A 13040-nucleotide genomic window follows, 5' to 3' on the forward strand; every position below is an offset into this window, starting at 1 on the left:
TCCTCTATTTATAGAGTGCTTTTTCTTATAAAGCCAAAACCAACTACAAAAAAGATTACAATTCCAATCATTTTCCTAATATAATTGAAAACCAAATAAAGAGAATAATTTCAATCATTTTCTAAGTTGGATTAGGCCATGGGCCTTTGGCTTGAATATGGGCAATATACCAACAAGAAAGTTTCAAGATTTAAGACATAGGATGTGTGGTAGATAGTTAATAGCTAGATGCTATAGTTTTGTTTACTTTCCCAAATTGTAATACTTTGTTTTTGGTATGGTAATATTCACAGTTTATTGTCAAAAAAAAATTCATTAATTTGACTTATATATATGATATAATTTTTCAGTGAAAAATTTTAACGTGCACATCCATAGTTGGTTGTAGCTTTGTCCCTATAAGTTAGATCAAGAATATTTTTCTATACTTTGAATATTAACAAATTAAATAGCTTCATACCCGAGATAAATATGTTTAGAGATTATGGGTGACAAATCACATCCAAATGGTTCAATTTATTTGAATTTGGATGAGTCATTGATCTGTTCATTTATAGCTCAGTCAATTTATCTCACTAAAGTTGAATTGAGAAATATCTCAATGAAAAATTGATTAATGAAATAAAAAAGAAAAAAAAAAAAGAAGAACACTTAAGGAAGACAGGGGCAGGCCACATAGGGACTAAAAAAAGTAGTTGACCATACTTCATTGCTAAAACAATGTATAAAAATAAAATCAGAAAGGCCACGTTTCATGTTAAGACAACAATAATTGGTTTAACTACTCTATAAACATCAAATAATTCAACCAATTGTGACGGAAAAAAAGAAACGAAACGCTCCGCAAATCATGATAAACTTAATTATGCTTTATAATTATACTTTATATATTTACGAGATGTAGCTATAATTTAAATTACTTTTTTATATCATTTGTGAATTCGTATAATTTATGAATATATTTGTATAATTCAATTACTTTTGAATAAACACTAAAGAACAAATTTATACTATTACAAATATAAGAAGTGTAAACTACACAAAATTGGAAAGCTAAGTTACCTGATTATAGCTAAAACACTATAATAAAAATAACTTTTAGCGGCACTAAAGATTGACATTAATAAAGAATGCTAAAGTCTTTATCGGCATTAACTAAGTGTCATTAAAGGCTTTAGGGACATATACAAAGAGTGAAAATTGCAGCTTAAAATATATATAACGGTAATTAAGAATTAATTATCGCTAATTATCATTTTTGTTATGATAAAAATAAAATCACAAATTTAATTAAAATGTACTATAATTATGTTAAGTAATTAACTAATATATATTTAATTTATATATTTAATTATACACGTAATTTTGGGTAACCTTTTAAAATAGTGAATGACAGTATTGGGGTGGGGTGAGATCCGGTGAGCAAAATGGACTCACATAAATGAGTGGTTATATTGACTTTTTTAAAAATAGATTGGGTGGTGATTAAAAGTAGATAAACTTAACATGTTCAACTATCATTAATTTTGTAATTGTTTTATTTTATTTTTAATGATTTTATATTTCTAATAAAATTATTTTATTATTATCTTTTTGCTATATACCTATATCTAACATATTAAAATATAAAAATGTGTTTTGAAAATATTTTAATAAGATTCTTTATGGATAAATTTAAATTAGATATTTATTTAAATTTTGTTTGAAATGTATTGAATTTAGCTAATAAATGTACGGAATAATTCATCCAAATTTAAACAAATTTAGACGTATTATGATTCCATAGCTAATTTTGTAATCCTCGACCTCGAAATTCTAAACTTTTGATCTACTAATTTTATCTTCACTCGTGCTCTGATGACGTTGTGTTTATTTACTTATGTTAGCATACAGTTTCATTTCTGATTAATGAGTTGTTTCCTTTTAATTTTGTCATAAAACTCCAACCCTTTTAACATAAAATATGCTGTAATTGCTTTCCCTCTTTAATATAGGTCCTTGAAAGGCTGATTAATTACTACTTGAAACAAAGAAAATAAGGTGACTATTTTATTTAACATTGTTTTGAAAATATTGTACGTAGTTTAATATGCTCACCTTACAATTTGAGAATTTGATTCCTTCAATCTTTTGACTAATTTTATTTTCATTTTTTCAATTTCCTCCTCTTCAATTAATTTTCTAACCGAGAAATGATTAAAGAAGAAAAATCTTTAAACTAGGTGAAATGAATAAAAATGTCCTAAATTTGATTAAAAATATCCCTCCGTCAATATATTGGTCCAAAAATGTCCTTATCGTTAGTAGTTTGAGCCAGAAATGACCCTATTATTATTAAATGAGTCAAAAGTGTAATTTCCAAATTAATATTATTTCTTTTCTTTTAAACACATTTTTTCTCATAAAAGAGAAAATTTCAAGAAAAATAAAGATATTAGAATAAGGCTCTATAGCTATAGCTTCGATAATTGCGCTCCACAACTATAGTTCTATTTGTTATGGAAGTTTGTATATTTCTCTTGAGAATATAAAACCAAGTTAAGTATATAAACATTCCGTATTAATACATTTAGAAATTTTTCAGAACTCTCTATTTGTATATTTCACTTGCCAATATACAAATATGCTAAATAACAAAGATAATAGACATAACAAGGCTCAAAAGTTATAGTTTTGGTAATATAATTGTGCTTCATAACTATAGTAATAGAGGTTGCGATTCGTATATTTAACTTGCATGTTCGTATAGTTCATTTGTCATATACAAATATGTTAAGTATATACAAATTATGTATTTATACATTTAGAATTTTTTCAAAACTCTGTTTATATATTTAACTTGTCAATATACAAATATAGTAATTTATTATGAATTTTCATAAATCATACTAGGGCAATCATAGACAAATTCTGGATTTGTACGATTAGGAACCGAATTATACAAAATAAGCATGTGCAGATTTCAGATTTATATAATTAAAAATTGAATTATACAAATTCGTGATTTATACAACCAAATTATATAAATTCTAGATTTTTATACAATTAGAATATCCGATAGAAAAATTTCACAAAACTATAGCCACATATTAAAACAATCAAAACTATAACTATATTGCATAACATATTTAAGATGTTTTCCATTTCACGTTATTCTTCTATAAAGATATTACTTTTAAAGAGCCTTAATCTTGTTTTCTTCCCTATAAAATCACTTTAATTAATAAAAATGTGGAATAAGAAAATTAATCTCATTTTATCAATTAAAATAGAATAACTTTATATACCCTTTTAGGGGATACTATATGTCACATATACATATAAAGTCATAGTAAACCCATCATTAATCTTCATTTAGATAAAAATCAAAATAATTATAATATAATTTTTTAAAAAGTAACGTAGGATAAAAAATTTTTAATAAAAATATTATTGTGTTAGAAAAATAATGTGTTCAAAGAGATAAATAATAACATTTTAATTTTAAAGAGGACAATTTTGATCCATTAAATAATAATAAAGGTATTTTTAAATCAAAATATAAATCACAAGAATATTTTTAGACCAATTATTAACTGAAATATTTATCAATTTCACCTAATTTAAAAACATTTTAACCTCTTGCCTTTGCTAAATAATGTATTGTTTTTTAGTTGATTCAGCCGTATTGTAAAAGCAGTGTAACATAATAATTTTTTTAAAAAAATGATGACTTTTTGTCTTTTGGTTCTTGGCACAGGGGTTTAACTAACTCATTTCTCTAAACTAGTGACATTTGGTGCATTAGTACTTTAGACACAAATCACAATATAATAGATATGGTGAATCTAACTGCAACCAACCAGATATGTCTACTAAAGATTCATATGTTTCCAACATCCACAATAGTGTATGAATGTTTAACTATGGTCCACATCCTTAGACATTAGACAGTAGACAGTGGGGGTCAAAGGAATTTGGAAACAAATTAGATCATAATAATTACTCCAATTATAATACTCTTTTCGTATAATTTTATGTGAGGTAGTTTAATTTGACACATAATTTATAAAAAAAAACTTTTAAATTGTACGATCCAAATAAATAATAAAAATTTATGTGATTGTAAATCATTTTAAAAAATAATAAAATAACGATTTATAATTAAATTATTACTTAATATAAAAATATATTTTTTTTATATTGATTAAAAAAGAAAGGAAGTTCCGTAAATTGGGACAAATGGAGTAATACTTAAAAGGGTGAAAAAACCTTTTCTTTGACCTAGTTAACCATTCAATTGTTTCTTTGTTGTATCACCTTTGAGTAACAATTTTCTACTTTAACTAGATATTCAGAGCCTGTATCAGCAGTAGTCCAATATATGCTACCTTTTATTAAATTAAATCTATATGAAATAGCAAATTGTTAGTTTAAATTAAATAGTATAGCCATAGTTTACAGGCAATATTTCTTTTTTTGCCATCTTATTTGATATATAATTAGTCATTTTCGATATAGAATTAGTCATTTTATACATTTCGATATAAAATGTATAAAATGCGTTTTTATTTGCATAAAGTGAGAGAAAAATGTATATAGAAATACAAAATACATATATTTTTGTCATATATAATTATAATTATACAAATACAAATCTCGATATACTAATTACAATGTATAAATGAATTTATACAAAACTGAACAATTTGAAAAATATTGAATATTTCTAGGAATTATACAGATCAATAGCTCCATAGCAAACATAAAAATTTTCATAGAGTGCAATTATGCAAACTTTAGCTATAAAGTAAAAATATGATTTTTATATTTGTTATATGTGACACTTTGCTCTTTTTTTAATCTCAATCACAGATCAATATATGTTTTTTTTAATCTCAATTTATGTGATACAAATAAAATTTAACAAACCAACCAATATTTTATAAAGTTATTATTTGTTGTGAATTATAGTATTTTTCGTGTAATTTGAGTAATATATATTATTTTTGTTTCAATTCACGTGGATGACCATAAATATTTTAAGTTGTTAACTTGTTAATTCTAGAACTTTGGACGACACTTCCATATAATATAAGTTATCTATTCTATTTCAACCAGTCAATTAAATTTCTTATATGATTTTAAAATATTTTAAATTGTTAGTTATTGTGATTTTTAATAATATATATATTATTACACTTGTTTAAATTCATGTGATAATAATAAAATTTCAAGAGTCAATTATTTTTTAAAAAATTTAATTTTTTTAAAAAAAATTGCAACTCTAATTTATCTTTTAGCTAATAAGGCATAAACAAGTAATTAAATTTCAAAAAGTTAATTGCCACAAAAGAAACGAAGTGAAAAAATTAAAGAAAAAGTGTGAGGAAGAAATAAAAAATGGAAATGGAAATAGTTGAGTGGAGTCATAGTTGGATAGTGAAAATAAAATTGAAGAAAGTGTGAAATAGGCAAAAATAAGGGCTCACATATTCCGGCTGAGGTAAAACAAAAAGGAAAGGGTGGAGTTTTATGTCTTTGCATAATGTTTAGATAAGGAAGTACAACGTTAAAGTAGTAAGTACAATATTATCTTTATATTGCATTTGCTTTTTATTTTCTTTATATTGAAATGAGTTAGTTGTATTGAGTATGTCTTTCATGAGTTGAGCAGAGCCAAAGTAACTGTCCCTTCTTACTCTTTTCAAGCTTAAGTTTTTTTAGCATTTCAATTCACATACTCGTACATTTAATGTATTGATTCCATTTGGCGTACATCATATCATGATGTAGACGGAGATAACGAGAATCGACATCCAACACACCGTTAATCCAGTTGAGCACTATAGAGTCAGTAGTGAGCCTTCTTGCATTCCGGATGACTCCTCTTATTGCTTTTATAGTATTTTCTTTATTAGGGTGTTATGAAGTCTGTCCCAACATTCATCCCAGTTTTAGAAGGCTTCATAGATAGTGAGTCAGATTTTTATCCTTAAGTCTTTTCATTATCTTTATATTTGTTAAGACTTGGGTTGCTACTTTTGGCCAGTTGAATGTTTAATCTTTAAAACATTCTTAGTTTTATCAATTCAATTTAGTTATTGTTCATTACATAACTATGTATATTGTCTTCCGCTAAGTTAAGTAAGCCAGGTCAAGGATACGCTCGAGGTCAGCAATAGTTTTCGAATACCGGCCACATTTAGGGTGTAGGCTCGGGCCGTGACACAGAGTATCAATCCTAAGGTGGATAAGGGAGCTAACTACGGTATGATAAAGAGATAACAGCTAAGATAAGGATTCCACCACCAAAAATAAGATAAAAGTTTCTATTGGAATCAAGCAAATTATAATAAGGAAGAGATATCTTAAACCAACATATACAATTCTAGTTCACATGCAATTCATTATGAACTTTCTCTAATATAGCATAATCAATAAAAATAGATCGTATCCAACCTCAAAGCCGACCACACATGCTGCCAATCTGCTGAACTGGAGTTTCTCACTTTTGAAACACCTATGATCACCACCACGCTATAAAAATATTGGTCACAACATCAATAAGAACGTTTAGACACAAAAATGCAACAATTGGTGAGGGCACTCCAAATAGCCTGATGAACTATATTGAAGTGTCATGTAGGTGAAGGAATAAGTAATCTTGAGAGTTAAGACACCGAATCATAGGGAAAAGGTATGTTAAGACTCTTTCTTTCTTTTGACAAGTTTCCTTAAAACTTTGAAAAATATGGCTAGTTGTTGAAGACAATTACTCGTAGCCTTATTTAATTGTATTAGTTATTGGAGTTGATATATACATACCTCTTCAGGATTTTTTTCTCCATGGTTTTAGGTCTATGTGAAGGTTGCCTAAGAGGATATTGACACATTTAGAAAACATATGAGTTGACCTACTACCTGTGAGGCTATATTGAGGCTTGCGGGTTTTCATTGATGCCTATAAAGCTAATGAAAGGTACTAATGGCTTTCAAGGATATTGAAGTATATAGAATTGATAAAAGGCTATATACAGAATGCCTAAGGTGTTATTGATACATAAAGATTGCCTTTAGGTATATACACAAAGTTATTGAAAGGTTATTTATATGTAATGATTGCCTATAGGACTAGAGTATTGCCAATAATGGCGATAGATTGAATTATACATGACGAGCTCATAGAGGGCCATGTAGGTTGTATCATTTGTTGTTTCTACATGACAGACATATAAGTTACTAGATAGGTTACCATTTCATTAGTGTTTGTATTCTTAAATTCAAATCAAGTCAGTACGCTCAACTTATTCTTTACTCCTTTCCCGATTACTTTATTATACATGCTCATTTGTGATGTTACCTTTAACACTTGGTATATTGTTTTATATTAAATACCTATTGCTCGGGGGCTTTGAAATCTTGTCTATAGGTCTTGTAAAATAGGTATACATGTCTCCTTAATAGCACAGTTGAGTTCCAAGAAATTTATCAACTAGGTACACATGTCTCCTTAGTAGCACAGTTGAGTTCCAAGAGATTTATCAGCTAGGTACACATGTCTCCTTAGTAGCATAGTTGAGTTCCAAGAGATTTATCAGCTTAACTTCTCTAGACGTGCTAGATCCAAAGTTTTGTTACTCTTTCATTATGTACAGTTGGTAAGAAGATTGGGGCCCTATCTCAGTAAAGTATATTACTATAAGAAGCTTGTAAACTTTGGGTTGTATAGATTTGCATTGTCGTCCATGTTGACCTTATTATTTTGACCTTTTAGCACAACATTCTATTGTCCTTGATCATATATGAATATACTTTCTAGATGTCACGGTGGCCTCAATAGATTACATATGATTACTTTTTTATATAGAAAATAAGGCGGCCTCTGTAGGAAATATGGAAGGAAAATAATATCCTTAGAGAATGCTCAAGTTTATTATAGGCTACTTAAGGCTACTTGAGATGATTACAATCATCAACTACATCACTTTTTATACTACTCACAATAGAAAACAAAAAGTCTTGCACAAATAACTAAATACATGTATCACAATTTACTAGATACATGTACTACGAAATTCTAAAAAGATTTCTTGAAAAACTAAGAGACAATTTTGGAAGACTACACATTGATGCATTAATTCCAACACTCCCCCTTAATGCATTTGATTGATAACTCCAATGCGTTCTCGAAGATAACAAAATTTTTCTCTAGGAAGTGCTTTGGTGAAGATGTCAGCAAGTTGTTCTCCTGTCTGACAATAATGCAACTGAATTTCGCCTTTCTCTTGTGCTTCTTGGATAAAATGATACTTGATGGAAATATCCTTTGACCTTTCATGGCTGACTGGATTCTTGGCAATTGCAATTGCTAATTTGTTATCACAATACAAAACAGTCCCTTTTTTTTATTTTTCACCAATGTCTTCAAATATTCTCCTAAGCCAAATAGCTTGAGAAGTAGCATTGGATGCTGAAACATATTCTGCTTTGGCAGTGGATTGAGCAACAACACTTTGCTTTTTTGATAACCAAGAACAAATGCTTGATCCAAATAAGAAAGCATAACCAGAAGTACTCTTTATGTCATCTATACTTCCAGCCCAATCACTATCAGAATACCAATTAAGTTCGAATTTCCACCAAATTTGTACATTATCCCATAATCCATTGTTCCTTGCAAGTAGCGTAGAACACGCTTTGCAACTTCAAAATGCACTTGGCTTGGTTTTTGCATGAATCTGGATAATAAACTAGCAGCAAAAATAATATTTGGCCTTGTTGAAGTAAGATATAGCAAACTTTTAATCATACTCCTAAAAAGTGAGCTATTAACTTTCTTTTCTCCATCATCTTTTCTAAACTTCTCATTTGCTGCTAATGGTATGGCCACAGACCTGCAATCCATCATTTTAAATTTTTGAAGAATACTTTTAGTATACTTCTTTTGAGAAATGAAAATTCCTTCTTTCACTTGAGAAACTTCGATGCCCAAGAAATAAATTAGCAATCCAAGATCACTCATTTCATAAGCTTGCATCATATCTTGTTTTAAATTTTACATCATCTTTACATCATTTCCTGTAAAGAGCAAATCATCCACATAGAGACAAACAATGATAATTCTGTCATGTTCTTTCTTCACATACAAAGTGGCTTCACTTTTACTTCTCTGAAAATTATTTTTCAGAAAGTATGCATCAATTTCATTGTACCGGCTCTTGGAGCTTGCTTCAGCCCGTAAAGAGCTTTTTTTTAGTCTATACACCTTTTCTTCTCCCCCTTGAACAAAAAATCCTTGAGGTTGCTCAACATAAATCTCTTCATCAAGTTTTCCATTCAAAAATGTTTATTTTACATCAAGTTGAAATATCTTCCATTTCTTTTGTGCAGCAACAACAATTACAATTCTAGTTGTCTCAAGACAAACAACTGGAGAGAAAGTTTCATAAAAATCAATACCTGGTTTTTGCGTGAAGCCTCTAGCAACCAACCTTTCTTTGTGCTTTTGAATATCTCCTTCCTGATTGAGTTTGATTTTGTAAATCCATTTTAGACTTACAACTTCTCTTTCTCTAGGAATAGCCACAAGCTCCCAAATATTATTTTTTTCGATCATTCAAATTTCATCTTCCATGGCTTTCTTCCAAACATCATGATTTATTGCTTCTTCATAATTTTCTGGCTCAACACCAGCCAAATTACATCTTTGATAAATGTCACTCAATATTTTTGTTCTTCTAGGAGGCGGTTCTTCATTATCTGAATCTGGGATTTCTCCCCCTTGAGAGACATCTTCATCTTTCTCATCCTCTTCTTGATTTGAAGATATGATAGTAGTATTCTCTATCTTTTTATCCTCCCAATTCCATGTTATTTTTTCATAAAAAAATGACATCTGTACTAACAACAAGTTTGTTAGTTTTGACATCGAGAAGCCTATATCCTTTTGTCACATCACTATAACAAAGAAAGACACATTTTTGACTTTTTCATCCAATTTTGTTCTTTTCTCAGCAGGTACATGAGCATAACAAATACACCAAAAATTTTAAAATGACTTACAGAAGGTTTAATTCCACTCCAAGCTTCAACTGGTGTCTTGTCCTTTAGTGCCTTTGTTGGACACCTGTTCAGGATGTGAACTGCTGTATGCACTGCTTCTGCCCAAAAATATTTTGGCAGCCCTTTCTCATTCATCATAGTTCTGACCATTTCAACAATTGTTCTATTTCTTCTTTCAGATACACCATTTTGTTGAGGAGTATACCCTGCTGTAAGTTGCTTCTGAATGCCTTAATTTTTGCAATATTCTTCAAATTCTCGACTTGTGTACTCACCTCCTCGATCACTACAAATGGGTTTGATGCTGCAACCTTTTTACTTCTCAACAAGGGCTTTAAATTTCTTGCATGTAGCAAATGTTTCTGACTTTTCTTTCAAGAAATAAACCCAAGTCATTCTTGAGAAATCATCAATAAAGATTAAAAAATACCTTTGACTTCCAAGAGATGGAGTCTTCATTGGTCCACAAATTTCAGTATGAATTAGTTCCAAAAATACACTGGCTCTCCAAGACACCCCTTTTGGAAAAGACTTCCTGTGTTTCTTTCCCATTATACAACTTTCACATGTATCCACCTCAGTATGTATCTCAGGAAGGTCTTGCACCATGTCCTTTTGCTTGAGAAGCTTTTAACCATGAAAATTCAAGTGACAAAATCTTTTGTGCCAAAGCCATGAATCATCTACAATTTCTTTTTTAATGCATTGCAATGAATGCAAAGGGAAGTTTCTTTTTATCATTTTTACTTCAACAACGACTTGATTTGATTCAATTTTATCATAAATCTTGCAATAATTATCTCTAAACACAAGAGAATAACCATTTTCCATGAGTTGACCAACAGTAAGCAAATTTTCTTCCAAGTCAGGAACATAAAGAACATCATGAACTTGCTTACCACATCCTTTCATGTTGATCCAAATAGTACCTTTACCTTTCACATCAACTAAGGCTCCATTCCCCATCTTCACTTTAGTAGTGATGCTATTATTAATTGAGAGGAAAGTCTTTTCATTTACAGTCATGTGATTACTACAACCACTATCAACATACCATTCATTGCTTTTTCTTGAAGCATCAGATTTAGAAGCAAAGAAAAGATTTTCTTCCCTTTCTTCCTCATGTTTTTCACAAAAAATTTCTTGCTCCTATTTCTTGTGCCAAGAATCCTTTTTAACGTGGCCAAACTTCTTGCAAAAGTTACATTGGGGCTTGCCTTTGTGCCAACATTTTTCAACATTGTGATTAGTCTTTTTGCAAACTTTATAAAAAAAATGAGTTTTTCTCACCTTTTTCTTCAACCTTCTTGGAAGAACCATCATGATCCTACTTCTTTTTTGGCTTTTGATTTTTCTTCTGATGATTTTTTGAGAAATTTTGAGAATTCTCATTTATATTAGACTGAAAAGTCGTATCTTTGGGTTGATCTTCACGAAAAATTCTTCGCTTCTCGTGTGCACGAAATGATCCAACTAGCTCTTTGATGGAAATCTTAGAAAGATCTTTCGTCTCCTCAGTGATATCAATGATGTACTCATACTTTTCTGTGACACTAATTAGAATCTTTTCCACAACTTGTTGCTCATAAATTGTATCACTGTGATTTCTCATTTCATTAACAATATTCATGACTCTTGTGCAATATTCAATTTTTTCAGATTCTATCATCTTTATATTTTCAAACTCTCTTCTAAGAGTTTGAAGATTTATAGTGCGTACCTTTTCGTCACCATACACCTCAGTTTCCAGAAAATCCCAAGCTTCCTTTGCAGTCTCACAAGTAGCAGTTTTTGCAAAGTATGCTCTTGAGACTCCCATTTGGATTTTGCTCAAGGCTTTTGCATCTTGACGATATTTAGCCTCAAGATTTTTCATTTCTGCTGCTGTAAGATCACTATCGTTTTTTGGCTCTTCAAAGCCATTTGCAACAATAGTCCACACACCTTCAGCTTTCAAATGTGTTCTCATTCTTATCTTCCAATATTTAAGATCAGTTCCATCAAAAAATGGAGTAAGAACAACTGAAGAATCAGCAGCTTCATTTGTTTTGGATGCCATATTTTTTTCTTCACCTAACCCCAGAGTAAGAACGAAAATCTGCCCTTAACACCAATTTGTAGGAAATATGGAAGGAAAATAATATCCTTAAAGAATACTCAAGTTTATTATAGGCTACTTAAGGTCACTTGAGATGATTACAGCCATCAACTACATCACTATTTATACTATTCAAAAGAGAAAACAAAAAGTCTTGCACAAATAACTAAATACATGTATCGCAATTTACTAGATACATGTACTACGAAATTCTAAAAAGACTTCTAGAAAAACTAAGAGATAATTTTGGAAGACTAAACATTGATTCATTAATTCCAACAGCCTCGACAATCTGCACATGATTTAGTTTCCATTCTATATGAATTGGGATTTACTGATTTACTACATCTTATCCTGGCAAGGACTTTGACATCTGAGGGTATATGTAGAGATATACTTGTTTATAATTAAGATTTTGGGTCTTATATTCTATTGATAGCATATTGGTCTTGCAAGGGTCAACTCAGGGTCAAGTATGACACCAGTTTCTAGTCGTGTTCTCCCAAGGTTGGGTCATGATAAATTTGGTATTATAGCAACGTCGTATCCTATGAAAACTGCAAGTCGTTTCTAGTAGATTCTTGTTTATGAATATGTTTGTGCACTACATTTGTATGGAAGGAGATATGATCTAGGGGTACCCATGAGGTGCCACGACACCCACTGATCTCGAAAAAACTTTGTGTATATATGTATATATATTTATATAAGAAAGTTAATATAGTTTCTTTTCCACCCACTACAAAATATGATGAATAGTCTAATTGGTAAGGGAGGCCATGTGCCACACAGGTAGTGTGAGATTGAACCTCGTCTGCCACATTAATTTTTGGAAGTGAAGCTTTTTCTTTGTTTTCCTTTTTTTTTGTCATTTTTATTCACCTTTTTCTTTCTTTCT

At 29.8% G+C, this 13040-nt stretch overlaps 1 protein-coding gene across 1 annotated transcript; it reads right to left on the minus strand.

Moving 5' to 3' along the window:
- Positions 1–11371: 11371 nt before the first annotated feature.
- On the minus strand, positions 11372–12103 carry LOC138337298 (uncharacterized). Its single transcript, XM_069287203.1, has one exon. It carries the CDS (start codon positions 12101–12103, stop codon positions 11372–11374), a length of 732 nt encoding a protein of 243 aa, XP_069143304.1.
- Between the last annotated feature and the right edge of the window lie 937 nt (positions 12104–13040).

Source organism: Solanum lycopersicum, chromosome 7 (genome assembly GCF_036512215.1).
Source record: "Solanum lycopersicum chromosome 7, SLM_r2.1".
Classification (NCBI taxonomy): domain Eukaryota; kingdom Viridiplantae; phylum Streptophyta; class Magnoliopsida; order Solanales; family Solanaceae; genus Solanum; species Solanum lycopersicum.